General features: G+C 52.1%; 6 protein-coding genes across 6 annotated transcripts; 2 read left to right on the top strand and 4 right to left on the bottom strand.

The window, feature by feature from the left end:
* Positions 1-667: 667 nt before the first annotated feature.
* PV07_12594 (uncharacterized protein) lies at positions 668-1,108 on the top strand (the record flags this gene model as incomplete). The annotated part of the gene is made up of 1 exon (XM_016400134.1): positions 668-1,108. The coding sequence occupies one exon, from the start codon at positions 668-670 to the stop codon at positions 1,106-1,108; it is 441 nt and encodes a 146-aa protein (XP_016242225.1).
* A 557-nt stretch (positions 1,109-1,665) lies between these two features.
* Positions 1,666-2,691, bottom strand: PV07_12593 (uncharacterized protein). The gene has a single exon (XM_016400133.1). The coding sequence runs from the start codon at positions 2,094-2,096 to the stop codon at positions 1,761-1,763; it is 336 nt and encodes a 111-aa protein (XP_016242224.1). The 5' UTR covers positions 2,097-2,691; the 3' UTR covers positions 1,666-1,760.
* Positions 2,692-4,164: 1,473 nt separating this feature from the next.
* On the bottom strand, positions 4,165-5,940 carry PV07_12592 (uncharacterized protein). Its single transcript, XM_016400132.1, has one exon. The coding sequence runs from the start codon at positions 5,596-5,598 to the stop codon at positions 4,693-4,695; it is 906 nt and encodes a 301-aa protein (XP_016242223.1). The 5' UTR covers positions 5,599-5,940; the 3' UTR covers positions 4,165-4,692.
* Positions 5,941-7,373: 1,433 nt separating this feature from the next.
* Positions 7,374-8,114, bottom strand: PV07_12591 (uncharacterized protein; the record flags this gene model as incomplete). The annotated part of the gene is made up of 1 exon (XM_016400131.1): positions 7,374-8,114. One exon carries the CDS (start codon positions 8,112-8,114, stop codon positions 7,374-7,376), a length of 741 nt encoding a protein of 246 aa, XP_016242222.1.
* A 1,005-nt stretch (positions 8,115-9,119) lies between these two features.
* PV07_12590 (uncharacterized protein) lies at positions 9,120-10,359 on the top strand. The gene is made up of 2 exons (XM_016400130.1): positions 9,120-9,948; positions 10,009-10,359. Exon 1 carries the CDS (start codon positions 9,188-9,190, stop codon positions 9,881-9,883), a length of 696 nt encoding a protein of 231 aa, XP_016242221.1. The 5' UTR covers positions 9,120-9,187; the 3' UTR covers positions 9,884-9,948; positions 10,009-10,359.
* Positions 10,360-12,208: 1,849 nt separating this feature from the next.
* Positions 12,209-13,615, bottom strand: PV07_12589 (uncharacterized protein; the record flags this gene model as incomplete). Its single annotated transcript, XM_016400129.1, has 1 exon — positions 12,209-13,615. The coding sequence occupies one exon, from the start codon at positions 13,613-13,615 to the stop codon at positions 12,209-12,211; it is 1,407 nt and encodes a 468-aa protein (XP_016242220.1).
* Between the last annotated feature and the right edge of the window lie 2,663 nt (positions 13,616-16,278).

Raw genomic sequence — 16,278 nt, 5'->3', positions numbered from 1 at the left:
TGTGTGTGTGTGTGTGTGTACATGTTCCTATGCAAAGCCGCGTTCCTGCGGTTGCGGAGCAGATTGCGAAAGACAAAGCAGTTCTAAATTCGGCCGCGGCGGACCTAGATGTGGACAAGCTGCGATCTTCACGGGCATTCTTCTTGCATACATTAACTGCTCACATCGTGTCTTATCCCAGCTCCCACGAGGCAGGTAGACTCCTCGTGTCACCGCCTCTTCACCCTCTCGTTCCTTTCTACAGTCAATCGCCTCAGACAGGGATCTTGATCTTTCCACCCCCAGCTCGCCGGGGAAGGAAGGTCTTTATTCCGTTTCCGTCATATACGGTATGTGAAATTTATTGTTCGGCCAAAACGAAAGCGCATTATAGGGACTTCCCCTGATCCCTAACTCCCGGAGCTTTACTCGAATCACGAGTGTGTGGTTTGAGATTTGGGTACCGTGACAGGATTTAACGAAGAAATGTGAGAGCCGACCAGAATAATGCTGTCACAGCCGCGTCCGCCTAGTCCAATATATACCGGGCCCGCTGTCCAAACGGTCCATGTCGTCGCGACCGTAGTGCACGATAATCTTTCTCGACGCGGTTGAATTCGTAAATCAACATCGGGGAAGCCTGGCTAGCATGCGGTACTTAGGCCACTCTGGTTTGAGCATCCTCATGATGGCGCTGGGCCAGTCATCGTCCGTTTTGGCCTTAAACATGAGCTTCACCCTTTTGGGACGCCAGCTGGCAAACTTTGGGTCGTTGGGATGGACGTTGATCCCAGACGGGGAGCCGAGGACGCTCGTGGAAGCCGGCGAGAGATCCACGGATGTCAGCACAGTGACCGCGACGAGCAGCTCGGTCGTACTCTCTACTACTTTCAGCAGCCCCGCCACGACAGCCACGACTGCCAGTGGCTATCTACCGATTGTCCAAAAGTGGCGATCTGCCGGCGGACTTCCCACTCTGACCCCCGACAGCCAACGCGAGGCCAACGCACTCAAAACCAGCACGGACAGTGTCAGCGGCCTCCAGCACGAGCTGAACCCGGGCACGACGGCCCAGGTCTTGGCGCCAGGGGGGGCAGACGATTTTGAAAACGTCTACGTGGGCGGCTGAAATTCCAACTCTGCCCTGGCTTGAACGGAATTTGCGCTACCGCGGCTCAAGGATGGGATCACAGTGACGGCGCGCAAGGACATGCTCTGACTCTGGCAAGCGAAACCTACACAAACATCGGCGGCAGTAATGCGTGTATATACGATCCGTCCGGGATAGACTGCGTTTGGGCATGCGACATACGGTGAATCTTGGGTGACAAGGGGGTTAGAGTTCGTTTGAGATGGTCAACCCGCAATGAGGATAAAAAACCATCGCGCTTTCGCTCCGCCGCGAAAGACGGGGGCCTATATAGGTCAACGTCTCGACCAGCGGTGATAGACCCCACTACAGCCAGGGTGTTGGATAGCAACCAGCGCGACCGGAGGCCAGAAAGCCATCCGTCCTTGTTGACGTCCTCTTCCCAGATCGTGGTTTGATATCGTAGCAAGTTCGCTCTGATGTTTGTGAGTAGGGACATTCTCCTTGGATGAGACGACCTTTCGTCTGGCGAGCTCAAGTCGCGCAAGCCTGATGGTTTTCTCCACCTCGGCAACCTTTCTTAACAACCTTCAAGGCCCAAACAAGTGCGTTGTTTAAAGCGCGACTCACCAAAGTCTTCTGATCCTGCGCATCGAGACAACATAGTACTGACCGAAAGAGCCAATCAGTTTCATACTTTACAGACGACAGGTATCCCGTGCTGGAGATCCCAAAAGGACGAGCGCAGATGAGACCGTCGGACTGTCAACCGTCCTGTGCACTGTAGCCCTATATCATTGTCCTTTTGCACCTGTTTGCCTTTCTGCTCCTTTGCCTTTCTTTGCCTTTCCAAATTCCGCCCTTGCCTCTTTGCATTTTTGTCCTTCCTTCCTCTCTTTGCCTTTTCGCCCTTGGTTGCTATCTCCAGTGTGACTGCGTCGCTGTTATCCCGCCAGATATCATCGAGAGTCAACTTTCCGGAAAGAGTCTCTGGTAAATCGCCCTGATGCCACTTCTCCACTGCCATTCTCTCTGTCTTATTCAAGACGTGACAGAAAAACCGTCCTCGATACACCACAGGCAGTCCAGGTGACGGGGCATAGGCGGCTGAGGGTTTCTCCAGGCCGGCACGCCTTGTCCTCCTTTGAGGCAGATCCAGCCATATTCATAGAACATCCTTGGGTGGAATGATGTCAAGCCTGTTTTGGGAACTGAATAACCCCCCTTGGACATCAAGTGCCTTGATTACAACTTGTGCTCTCCAGATCCATTCGGCATCAGACGTTGCACTCGTGCTCGGGGACTCTTTCAGACACACACTAATCTGTCCTTGTATTCTTGTTCAGTTTCGAGGTATGGACGTCGTTCGTACTCTCTGGGGTCTATTTTATATTACGTATGACGGAGGTGTAGGTCTCGATTTGGGGGAGTCAATTGAGCGTGAGGCTTGATCAACTGGTACATTCGAGATGGAACTGCCTCAGCATCGGATGGATCCAGGCAAGCGTCTTCAATACACATCCAAATGGTCTTGTTGTAGTGTGAGCTGAGGTTTGCCAACTCACGAAGCACTGGCGGCGGTGTAGCTTCCATATTGAAGGTGAGGTTGGTGAAAATAAAGGAGATGTTGCAAAGCGGAATGTTGAGGTTTGGAGATCTGTGGCGTCTTTGTAGGGATGAGAATATCGTGAGCAAGGATGGCGCGGACCAGGAGGCGCGGTCAGATCCATCGCCTTCCGGCGTCCTCTTGTCACTGCGCCGGCTGCTTCAGAGCTGGTGAGTGCTGCTGACAGGCGGCAACCTCTGCGGGTGCCCTCGGAGTAGGATCGGGGCTGTCACAGTCCAGCTTGGGGCCCTTGCCGGTGAGCCAGGCCACCATCGGTTCATCGTGGCGTGTCCAGTACCGATGGTGCCTTCGGGCTTGGACAAGGCATTGATGGATAGTGACGAAGATCGTGCAACGTGTGTTGTGCGCGATGCTTCGGTGGCACGCGTCGAGTGGCATTGCTCGCTTGCCAGGCGCTTTGGATCGGCCCACAGTCGAGGACGTTAAAGCGCGCTTTGGTGACGATCCCCTGTCGAATCCTGCGCGTGATCAGAAGGCCGAGCCAGCCGTGCTTGCCATGGTTCCACGTCGAGATATAAAAGCGCTCTCGCTCCGCTTTCCCTCCTGTCCCTTCTCTTTGTTCCTCCACCGATCATCACCACACGACTGGCCCGAGAATGCCGAACACACGCTCGAGATCTACCACCGGTCGACTGCTTCAGGACGAAGATTGCGACATTATGAATGAGTACAGCGCCATTGTAGACAGTGCGATGGACATAAGGAGAAAGTTTTCTAGCCTACTAAGCCGCTTTCGAGAACTTAAGGCCAAATAGCAGGAGGGAAAAGCTGCGATCGATCGCCATCAACAAGAACTCTCGAACTTGCGAAAGAGGCTACGGCGGCAAGGGCGCTCTCTCCGGCGAGCCAGGGAGGCCAAAAGGGAACTTCGTCGCCAGAAGGTAGAGTAGGATCATCTCCTAGATTGTGTCGACCATCTGCGCTGCGTCATCTGCCGGCACACCATCCTCAACACGGTAACCAGATGTGGCCACACCTATTGCAAAGCCTGCCTCGACGAGTGGCGCAAGAGGGTGGCCCCTTTCACCTGCGGGGTGTGTAAACGCGTGTTGCAGAAGGATGATGTGTGGGAAGTCTGTGTTGAGCCTGACAGCACGGCCTCCGCTGTCCATGACGAGAGCGATGATGCGACAGAGATCCTGATTTTGGATAGTGACAGCGAGTGAAGGTGCGTTGGCCTTGACGGGCGGACAAAACTGTTATCAGATTGAGGAATGAGTGAGGACATAGACTCGCTTTGCAGACGCACATCTGCACTCAATTTAAGACGATCGTCTCGGAGTCCCCCAATTTTCGCGTCTGCCGCCGAATGATTGATACAAGGTACTGACTGGGCTTTTCCGCCAGGTGCACCCGAAAACCGTCCAATCCATCGATGAGTCTAGAGAGAGTTGCGAAAAGCTTCGTGGAACCCCGGCACTGGGTTACGGAAGAGAGGATTCCGTAAGCAAGCTCAGAAACGAACCGCTGGATACGAGTGAAATACCTATAGAGGTGTAAGTGGCCGGGCTATCGAGTACAGGCCACAATTTATTCAAGTTTACCGCTGAATGTCACGATATGCATGCTTCTTGCAGGTGTTCACGGAATATCAGGAAGCAAACGGCACTGATGTGAAAGTGAAGAAAAGCGTTTGACCCTAAAAATACCTATGAGCGATATAACAGACCGCGGACGTCATACCGGTACTTGCATTTATGCACGTTCCCCCTCCGGCGAGTGTGGACGTCGAGCTGAAACAAGGACTGGCCAGCGCCAGAATGTGTGACATTCATTCCTTGCTTTCGAGGGTCGCTCCGTCGTCATCCATCACAAGACAAAACGAATACCGTCTTGGCCTAATGATCATACGTGTTTGTGTCTTTCTTGTCCATGACGACGCATGACGAGAGGGATCTCCCTTTGATTTATGCTCTGTATACTTCAGGAAATCGTCGTACATTTGGCGTTTCAGTGACCCCGGTTCTCGAGCCGAGACCATGACAGCCTTGTCAGTTCAGGTACTCCCTGTTGAACCCGGCTCCATCTCATCTGTTTCGGGACCCGTCAAGTCAACGATCGTTCGCATATATTGAACCTCTCCGCGATCGTGCGGTATGCCGTTCTTGCCTCGTTTTGGTGTCATGAAATCGGGAATAGAGAGCCTATTCCCCTGATCACCTTCGGCTCGGTCCTCCAAATACAGGCCACAAACAGAGCAGTCGAAGTGACGCTTGAATGCGACAAGGACACCATATAGGGTCGTGCGAGTCTTGACTGTAAGCGTGCTGCCAGCGTCCAAATCCACATACTTCAACACCAGTTTCATCTCACGCGGCAAGAACTCCAGTTGATGAAGTTCCTTTTCCAACTTCGTCCATTCAAGGTTGTCCTCTGAGAATTTGGTCCCGCCAAACAATGATTGCCAGGCAAACTGAACTGCTTCTTTGTGTTCCTTTGCACTGATGATTCTGAGTAGGAGATGCTTGGGGGGGTCAGGATTACTCGGAAGCGGTGGATAACCTCCACTCGAAATCATAGGGTCGTCGTTGACGGGCTCTTCGTCGTCGCCCTCCAGTGCTCTGAGCTTGAATGGAGAATCTTTTGCTGTGTTTCCGGGGTGCAACTGCCAGATCGTGAGAGCCGTTTCGAAATCCTTCTGGTTCCGGACGGTGAACTCGGGCCAGATGAACTTAAAACGGGCATTTGTTGGACCGCGGGATTTTACTGCCTTCATGAACCGCTTGAAAGAAAAAATGGGCGCCTTGTGTGCGGCAGTCCTCTTTAGCAGTGCCGCCAAAGGTATGGAAGTGATCCTCCCAGAAATCTCAACCTCAATCAACCGAGGCTTCTGCCTTAATCCGGCCCTGATGTCCTTTCTTGAGGCAAGTGGATCTTGCGTTGTCTCCATCGCCCGCGCCATGGTCAAGTGTACAGTCGAAGGGAGGCGACGACGCAGGCTGAAGGGCTGCGGCGAAAACGGGGAAACAGGTCAGGGTCGAGCGAGAGGGAGGAGGGTAGCGAAGGAGCAGACGTCTTAAGTTTGAATAAGAAGGCGGTGAGAGGTGAGGGGCTACATCGCGGTTGTGGTGAGAGCGTCGAAAAGGGTACGCAACGAGCCGACCGGGATGCGTGGGTGACGGACGGCAGGAAGGACGTCATTTTGTGCGGTATCTAGGCAAGCCCGGTGGCAATCAATCAATGGTAATGAGGCTAGTACGGCGCTGTCAAGGACGCCTTTAAAACTCCGCCAGTTGAAGTGTTGCGCATGGAAGGGAAGACGGAGTGGTGTTCTCGTTTGTCCAGATATTTTGGCCTGGCTCACTGTTCGCCAGACTTGCCGTGTTTGACCATGCCCAGCTTTCTATAGCTCGCGGCTCGACCCGCATCTGGATTAGCGCAGATTGAGGAGGACGACAACCTCGTCCCGTGGCCACTGTCCGGGTGAAAATTCTCAGTTCGAAAGAGCGGGACAGATTGAGTGGAAAGAGAGTGGCCAGGGCTAAAATGGCATATGCAATTACTACCGCCCTTGACGATTCTGTCTGTACTCGCGTACAGCTCTAGGAATTGAAGCTCGTGGCCTTCCTTGGGGGGATACTTGTTAACGCAGTGACTAGTTTGTGGGCCTAGGTAAAGTAGAATCATTCCTCTCTCTACTTGTGGGCCCTTTATCGCGTTATGCGTCTATCGTGTTGTTGAGATCGAGGCCTCGATCCGATGCCGAGTTGGGCTTGGTTGGAAAGAGGCTTTCTGGTTCGACGGACGTAAGAAAAGCTCGCTCAGTTAGAAGATAAACCTCCGAGCATCAAGGTCACTGGTAGAAAAGCTCTGGCGTTGATCTCTACGCTCAGGGACGTTGACGATTGCACGCACCACTCTGAGGACAGCCCTAGTGTCGCGCTCGGAGTATTTAACGATATCCCTGGAGCTCGACGGCCACCACACCATACCAATGCCGCGAGACGCTGTGATTCTCTCACTTCAGGGCCCGTGGAGATTATGGAGATGACGGAGCCATTCTGAGACGTCTTTTTCCACAATACATTTACCTGCCATTCCGTTCGAACGCCAACTGGTCTGGTTTTGGTGGCTCAGTCTCTGTGTGATCAAGAATGACGATTCTGTTTGCTTCTTTCTTGAATATTCTCTGATATGATCCAGTAAGGACGCGTTGATGAGATGTCTTCCCATGCAGCTTGTATTCGATGAATCCGAAGTAGTAAGGCTGTACAATCGAATCACATTCGTCAGAAAGTCCTCAAGACTTTCCGAGAGAAGGACAAACTTACTCCAACGCTGTGGGGGCTGACTGAGGTCATACGATATTCTTGGCGCGAAGTTGATTGAAGACCTCCCCTTCAGTCGCTTCAGTTCATCCGACACTTCTTTTCGTCTCGTCTCAAGTTCTTCTATGACATCGGGTGTTTCGCTCGCTTCGGATGACATGCTCAGCTCCGCGTCCAGGTTTATTAATATATCCTGTAACACATCCACATCGACCTTCTTAGAGAGATAACGTCGGGCCTCCGGGGTCTGATCAAGCCCAATGTCGTCGGCAGAAAAAACCGAATCCTCTTTGACACTTTCCTCAGACCAAACAACAACTCCTTGGTCATTCAGAACTTGGCACGAAGCCTTTGGGGCGGGGCCAAAAATCTTTGAGCCCTGGCGGTTGATCTGAAAACCTTTGCTGAGTCAATTTTTTTTATCCTTTTCCCGCCATTCTGTTTCGATTTGCTTCCATCCAAGTAGAGTGTCTCGGAGGCGTCGCAGGGCATCGTCACCTGTAGAAGCTAACACTGCTTCCACTTCGTGGACAGCATTTCCTCGTCGTCGAATGGCTTCTCTTCTTAGGGGCCGCAAGCGCCTCAAGCAATCGCGAACGATCTCTTCCTTTTGTGCACGAGTTCTGGGAGTGGGAAATTGAGCGTGGGTAACGAGGATGTCGACCACGCCGACGTGGCCGTGGCTGAGAGCAATCTCAAATGCAGTTTGGCCCGTGGCATCCTTGAGTGTGACATTTGCCCCGCGTTCAATCAAAGTGGCAATGTGGTGGGGTTTATTTAGTCTCGCAAGCATATGGACAGCGCAGGAGTTCCCTTCAATAACATGGTTCGCATCAACTCCATGGTTTTCTAGCAAATACCGCAGACCTACAGGCGTCTCTGAGCGACAAGCGGTTTGGAGACACTGAGACCGGAAAGTTTTGTCCATTGGTAAAAGGTGCGAATAAAGGACTTCCAGGGCCGAGAAGCCGTCGCAGCGTAAACCGATATCGCAGGCGTCCAGGATTTGACTGGTCTGGATTTTGTGCGCAAGGATGTATCGAGTGGCTTCCACTTGATCGTACCTGGCGGCAACGCTCAGTGAATGTTCACCACGATCTGTCAGCGTGGAGCAAAGAGCGGGTTGCTGGGCATCACTGCAACGGGGCATGGCCATGGATGGCATGAGCCTGGAAGATCATGGGGAGTTCATTTCGAACACTCTGTGTATACAAACATATTTTTTCGGGGTTTGTTCGGCAGGGACATGGAAGCATTCATAGGCAGATATTCACCTTCTGTGGAGTTCGCAGGTATTGGAAAGTGAGCTATTAGGATTGACACTACAGTAACGTTGTCAGCGGCCATGATTCCGTGGCATGGCACATTCCGACCATCAGACGACATTTCCGTGCCGTGGCAAGGTTCAAACGTGATTTCTACGTGTCTGCTCACTCCAACATTGGCGGACCATGGCGTGGATTGGAAGGACCAAGTATCGGTAATACAAAATGGAAATATATCACCCCCGGTAACAATAACCATAGGAAAGACACTTACGGAGAGACTTGCAGCAACATGTTACAGATCGTCTCGAAATCCACCTACGCTTGCCGGACATATTGAGATGTTCTCAAAAATCGGTTAAACCGCATATGGAAACAAACATTGCCAATTCCGTGCGCTTAAGCCCTACTGTAATGAGCGAATTAACGATGACTAGGCTAAGCACGGTATCACCATTACCAGTAATGGAGGTTAGTATCGGATCAGGTTTTTTTTTCCCTTGCTCATGCCTGCGCAACGATACTGTACCTGCATAAAGTAGTTGCTTCGTAAAAGGAGCGTAGATACTTTGCAAATTCGACGCTCTAGCCTGTCCCTTACAATAATACTACACCTAAGCACCTAAAAGGAGCAGCCCGAAGTTGAAAGAGTGTTCCAGGCAGTGGGCTTGATCTTGTGACATAAGTATTACTATGGCTGAAATGACTCTAGAATTGAGTCATTTAAGGTACCTTTTTACCATCTGTAACGTATGACCCCATAGTGTCATTCAGTCACAATCTCGAGAACCCAGAGTCACATGACTTGCCCTTTGAGCCGCAGGAATGCTTGGCAGCCCTCCGAACATCTGGGGTTGTAGGCATCCATTCAGCCATCAGAAATTTTCCGGGTTCAATAACCCTTTCTCACCTTAACTCAACAAAATCAACACCCGAGCGACGGCGTCAGAATCAGAAGATGGAGACGGACACCTTGGCGTCCCTTTCGGTATCCCAGTCGACCTGCATAACCGGAGTTCACAAGGACGGGGAGTTTTGCATCTTGAGCGAGGAGACTCTAGAGGAAAGCAATTTGGATCCAGAGCCTCTACAGAAGATCATGGGAGAGATTCTGAAAGGCGCAGGCGCCTTCCAAGCGTCAGGTGCAGAGACCGAACCTATGATGCCAGAAAAAGTCCGCGTGGCCTGTAATGGTGAACTGCGTACAATCACTTGGACCCCGTACACGTTGATTATTTCAGAGGTCGACGACACGTTGACGGGAACCTTTGCCTGGGTATGTCACAAGTCGTGGTATAACACCATCTATCGGAACCAAAACTTCAGCAGATCCGATGGAGGAAACGATATCAATTATATGAGAGGCGCGGTTTTGTGTCGAAAGAGCGTGTTGCGTGCGCTGGAGACTTTCCGACAAGGGTCTAAGCACGTCGATGACTTATGCTCCATGATCAAATCTTTGGACGTGGAACACTTTGTCATTGACCAAAATCATGGTGTCAAGGACTTAGACGGCAATTGCGATAATCTCTCTAATCGGTACATCAGAGCGCACCTTCCGGATGGATATGAAAGCGATTGTGTGGAGCTAGACCTTCCACGGAGACAACCTAAGCGGCCACGAAAGCGGAGACACACCAATACCAAAGATTAAGGAGCGTTCAGTGGAGGTCGCCGGCAAAAGAAAGCAAATCTTGGGAAAGGAGGACGCGCATCAAGGTAAAGCTTCTGAAAATCCGAACGCGATGGCAGAGAGAACGTACTTACACATATTGCTAGAGAATGAACCTGTCGAGCACATGCAAGAACAGACGGCGGAGCATGCAAGAGTCGTTGGCCGCAGAGCAAATTTAATTCAATACCGTCCACCAGGCCTGTCTGGTACAATCACTTAACGCGGCCCAGAAAACCCCATTCTTCGAAGTTGGGGAATGCATTTTGCGCTGCAGTGATCGAGAGGTGCGTGGGGCGCCTCGGTTTGGTGATCCGTCCTGCAAAATGAGGCTGAATTTGACCATGCCATGCGGCTCGGCGATCAGCCCGATTAACGCGGCCCAAGTCCCGGGACCAAGCTTCAGCCAAAATGTAGGTGGAGGCCTAAGCTCTTGAAAATATAAAACATTGAAATTGCGCATTCACATATTAGAGATATGGTGCTTCCTTCCATCTACGCTCCTGCTTCGCACAACATTTGTGCCTAGTGCAGCTACCCTCACGGGTGTACGGACACTCTTCTCTCCAGAGCCATGCCCAGCATACCTATATCGAACACCGTTACGCGAAGCATCCCTTTCTATCTTACGGTCGAATCTCATACCTTCTCAAGATGATCTCCAGACAAACCTACCTAGCATAGCCATACCCACCTCAAGGATTATACGACGCTCCAGTGATGGAACGCCTCAGAAATATCTAAAACGTGTGGAGGGACTTGTCGAGAAGCCTACAGTAGTTGTGTGCGAACAATATTTCCCTAGCTACCCTGGATATATATGGACTTCGTTATGCGATGCGGCCATGATAGATGGGATCTTGTGAGGCTTGACGCAGAAGACGAAAGAGAAGGTGGCGATCGAAACAGCGTCGGGTTGACGATGGCGCGGGCAGACTGCAGATATTCAACCATCATTGGGTTGATCCTGATCTCGCTGTAAGTTCTGGCTAACATGATTGCCAGCCTAGGGACACTTATTAGAGCGATGTCGTATCGAATTGGTCTTCACGGTGTTGTTCTGCGGGGCCCCAAATGAATGAGGTTGATGGTTGTTGGTAAGTGGGTGCGGACACCACCGCAGGGGAACGTTCGAATAGTCCACAGAACTCGCAATCCCACCCCTCGACACCGGCGCCGCCAATGCACGTCGCAGCGCTGGACGCCTGCGAGCGATGGCGCGAAAACTCGAGGTCTCGACGCACGCATGCATTCGTTGCATGATAGAGAGTGGGAACTTCACACTCCAGCAAATTGCGGTCCACAACAAATGCAGCATCAACGCCGTCAAGAACATCAAGCGGAACCTCCGTGAAATCGGCAGCACCACGAGACCGGCTCGTCGTGGCGGACGGCCCTCGACGATCACCCCATCGATGCGCGATGGCCTCCTTACCTATCTCGACGAACATCCCGAATTGTACTTGGAAGAGATGGTGGACTACCTGTGGGACGAGTTCGGTGTGGCTGTGACTAAATCCAGTGTCAGCAGGGCCTTACATTCTGCGAAACGGTCGAAGAAGAAGTTTCGCCGGAAGGCGGCCGAGCAGAATCCCGACCTGATCGACTACTACCTTCACAGCATTGCCCCCTTCCACTCCTACCAGTTTGTCTACGTGGACGAATCTGGATGCGACACAAGAGATGGGCTTCGAAATACTGGGTGGTCTAAACGGGGTGTCACTCCGGTTCAGACCAGAAAATTCCCTCGGGGACAGCGATACCAGATCCTGCCAGCCTATACCCAGGATGGCATCCTCTTTTCACGTGTCTACCTGGGTACCACGGACACGGATGTATTTGAGGATTTCATTGAACGGCTCCTTCCTCACTGTGGAAGATTTCCTGAGTCGAACTCCATCCTTGTTTTGGATAATGCATCCTATCATCGCAGTGGGCGGTTCAGAGAGATGTGCGATGCCGCAGGAGTTAAGTATTTTTATTTGCCTCCGTATTCACCCCGCTTGAATCCCATTGAAGAGTTCTTTGCCGAATTGAAGGCGTTCATCAAGAAGAATCGGAAGATATACGAGGACAATCCTCGACAAGGGTTTGGCACGTTCATCGAATGGTGTGTGGCCGTGGTGGGACGAAGAAAGGAGAGTGCCAGAGGGCATTTCAGGCATGCAGGATGGACCATTCAAGAGCCTGAAATTAGACGTCCGTAGATCATCGTGCTCCGGAATACAGGTCATTCGTCAGCATCTACTCGTTCAGTACAGTACATGCTCAGAAAAATGCACGGCAAGGAGCTGGGTAACAATCCAATCATCCCTGACGTCCATCCTCACTCGTGTCCAGTCTAACGCGCTTGTCGTAATGACCGAAGGTTTCAATGTCCTTGGGCCAGGTGAAATACCAAGCGACCACCACGGGCACACCCTCGTCTACAAATATACGATAGGTCTGGTGTTCGCACATCATTTCCAGGAAGATCCTTTTTTTCATTGCCACATCATATGCTCTTCCAATATCCGCTTTGACCGATGGATCCCGGACTCTCGATTGCTGCCACTCCGCGTACCGTCGTAGCGCATCATCACGAAAACCCCAAAATTCCACCTGCTGGAGTCTCGTGGCGTCTGAATGATACCTGGGAGTGGACTGGTCTTGGGCCCTTGCTGCCTGGGACGCTTGCGGAGGCTGTCCAGGCAGTACGTTAGTGATAGTGATAGGAGGCAGAGGGGGGTCAGAGTTCGAAATCTGCTTCTTTCCCCTTCGGCCCTGTCTTTGCCGATCCGCAACTAATTGTCGTTGAAGGTCCAAGGGCATGTCACTGTGCGTTGACAGCATTCCGTGCCGGGCCACGTGCTCTTCGAGTCGTTTGAAATATTCGGCCTTCATTCTGTGATGGTTCCCTTCCGAATCAATCCAGCAGTGCGGACCCGCTTCACAGAACGTTGGACAGCGCATGAATGCATATAGATCGGGCCAAACGGGCGGCTCTCCCGTTGCGTCTTGTTCTGCGGCTATCTCTCGATCCCGGTCCGCCAGCATGCCACTACTGGCTGATTTCCGTCCTCTCTTGTCGCCTCTTCTGGCAGACCGGCTTGCCGACTGCGCATTCTGTTCCACAAAATTGAACGAGAGGTTGACCCGGAGTTTCTTGCCCTTCTGGAAATGTGGACTCCAATCAAGCAGCTGGTTGTTCGCAACGGCCCAATCGATCTCGGTTCCCTCGTATTCTTTGGAGAGGTCTCGCTGCGAACGCTCCGTGACTGAGACGACCACCGCGGTATGCTCGTGCCGCAGTCGTCGGTTCTTCGCAAACCTCCGCCGCACTACTTGCTCCAGCCGGTCTTGCAAAACCAACCGCCAGTAGCAGTCGAGAGAAACGACAACGTTGGGTTCAGACTGGTTAGCAACGGCCTTACCGTTCAGTCTCACCTTCCACTCAATCAAATAGTGGAAACGATCTCCATTATATGGCTTGTCTGGATCCCAATCCTCCTCTTCCAAAAACGACAAGTTCTCTCGATGGGCAGGGGGGCATTGACTCGATGCCTGGGCGGTTTCGTGGGCTCGACTGCGAGGGACGACATCAGGAACGGGTGTGGGGGTCGTGGCCTCTGCGTAGGTGGTGACGGTGCCAGGGAGTTGTGAATGACCCTGTGAAGTACCTTGGGAAAGCCATTGCAAACGAAATACCTCGTCCAAGTCAGGATACTCGGCCATGGCGTTGGTTGGGACCTATGGATCCCACGGGTTGGTTGACTTGATGTCGAAGGATTTCGCAGGTGTCCATCCCCACGTCTCCTCGCCCATCTGCAGGTAAAACATCTTCACATCTTGAGTCTATCATATCGATCACAGCGCCTCCCTTCACACACATCATTCCTTCTCCTGCTTGTATGGTGTGTATATATCCATTGCTACCTTCCTAACCTTGTTTAAAGCAACAGATCCAACGCCGGTCGCAGGACGCTTCCTGCACTTTGGGTCGGTGCCCCATTCTCCCCTGCTCCTTTTGCCAACACTGCGCGATATTACACTATTGATCGGCGAAAAGGTGTGCCGTTTCTCGTCGGTCAGCTTAAGTCAGGATCCTCTCGTTCCATGTTGAATTATCCCGGTCTTTTCAAGCATGTTCCAGTCGAATGCGCCGAAGGAAACGATAACGGAGAGATCTGGATGCGGTCGACGTCGCGCGATCAGAGAAATATCTCATCCTCGAAGAGATATTTACCTCGATCTATCCTCCGGGGGTATGTTCATCGCTTGGAGTCGAGGGAGCCTAGGGAGGTTGGTAGGATTGTTGACGGCCGGGTGCCAGCCCGGCCACCAGACCAGTCGCCAGCGCGCGCCTAGTGAGAGGACACGGCATTTTCATACGACAGCAGCTGCTCAAACATTGAGACATTGCCCTTCATGAAGAGTCAACACGGAAACATGGCGAGTGTTGTGTCAACTAGATCCGCGACAGCTGCGGCCAGGCGCGCCACCCCGCCAGCCTGCAGCTGAAGCTTCCCTAACCGGGGCGCCGAATCAGCCCCGCTAACGTAGGTGATGGGCGGCCTTGAGCTCCCAAAAGGGGTTGATCTTAGCTCTGCATTGTTGAGATTAGGTGCTGCATCGCTTAAGAGCCGCTAGTGCCACACTCCCTTCTGTCCAGTTGATTAAGGCTTTCCGATGCCATAGGCCCACGGGTCCTCGACAAGGCTGCCTCCTGCATCCTCCCCAGATGCGTCGAAGTCGAACAAGCAATGATCAAGCTTTCCGCTGTAGACATGAGCTGGCTGCTCCTTTTGCCCTCTTAAGCCTTTTGAGGCCCAACCTTAGTCGCTGCCCGGGGACCAGTGGAAACTTTTCAGCCTGACAGTCATTTACATCTTCTAGAACCGATCTTACAGAGCGAAACGGATTTCTGCCAAGTCCCTTACATTGTTATAATTCGTCAATGTGAGAAGCACGCTAGACTACATCAAGGGAACGCGTGATAGAATGTCGCAGTGCGTCCGCAGGGGTAGGCAGGTTTCGACGTCCTCTGTACTACCTAAACCACAGACATGTTTGTTTCTTGAACTGTGGAGCCCACCGGCGAGAGCACGCTATTCGCCAGTTTGAATTACCACGCATCGTGATTCCCGCCAATCGTGCTTGCTTCTTCGGGTTCAAAAATCTCTAGAACGGTAAAATTGATTTCCCTCCTGAAATACGGCAGAGTATATTTCAAAGTATCACTTGAGCTCCCCCATTGGCCCGCCAATCGTGCTCACAAAAAAGACCTAGATCTCGCGCGCTCCGGCGGTATTTTGCGCTTGGTGTGTCGTTACAGTACTTTCGAAATGTGGCAGAACGGGCGACAAAAATGGCAATGCTGGCGTTGTCGCGTCAGCGTCCGCGGCGAACGTACATCTAAGCATCATTCAATACGCCCACGGAAATAGACTCGAAATATGCACCTTTCTAGTACTGTACAGTAACCAGTCCCAGTCTCAATCCTTGGCCTCGAGACTTGAGACTATCCCCCGTGCAGCCAGGATGGCCGAGCGATTTCTTGGCACTACGAAATCCTATAGATTTATGGCCTGTTGAGCGCTCTCGCACCGCGATTAGTGGTTAAGTATTATTACTATAGAGACTTGAGTGTCAGAGCCTATTGCACTGCTTGTTGGTACATAAATAAACATTACAGGTTATACAATAGGAATAAACCTGCCGTGGGCGCCTCGCCTCGTTCACTCCCTCTTGCAGCGCTTTCCGTGTGCGTTTTGAGCCCTGCAAACACTCGCCATGGCGCATGCGGCCCCAGGCGCAATAGCTTAGTCGTTTGCGGCGCTCAGTTGGGTGGTCTGAGAGTGATTGAAACAGTGGTAGTTGAGTGTCTGTCGCAAGGAGTGCCTCGACCAATGTCTCCTGGAACGATCGATGTAAACGCCTAGGGGTGCGAGAGATTCCGGCGATTTGAAGCTGTGGCGCCAGTGCTCAAGGCGCCAGTGGTCAAAGCGTAACTGCGCACAATCCACCTGCACACCAGCATCGAGCCCGGTTTCTTTCTCAAACATGTTCGAGAATCTTAAGGACATGCATGAGATAGGAGACTTTTGGGCCGTTGCGAAATAGATTTTGGACAGGGTCAGAACGGTGTAGCGTCATCCATGTCCTGCTCTATTTGCTTGTGTGGAGTAGCGCTTACTTTAGTTACCTACCCAGCCCTCGGCGAAGCGGTGGAATTATTTTGACACGAAACGGCACCGACCATCAAGCCGCTCCTCGACACCTTTCTCGCGGACCTTCCGGAATCCTTCGAAAGAGACAAAGGAGCCGAGATCGCGTCGATCGTTACCGCCATTTGCGGCACGCCAAGGAGAAGCCTTGAGCGCATGAGAGGGGGGGGG

The sequence above is a fragment of the Cladophialophora immunda genome, assembly GCF_000835495.1.
Source record: "Cladophialophora immunda strain CBS 83496 unplaced genomic scaffold supercont1.21, whole genome shotgun sequence".
Taxonomy (NCBI): domain Eukaryota; kingdom Fungi; phylum Ascomycota; class Eurotiomycetes; order Chaetothyriales; family Herpotrichiellaceae; genus Cladophialophora; species Cladophialophora immunda.
This window is presented reverse-complemented; position numbering and strand designations above follow the sequence as displayed.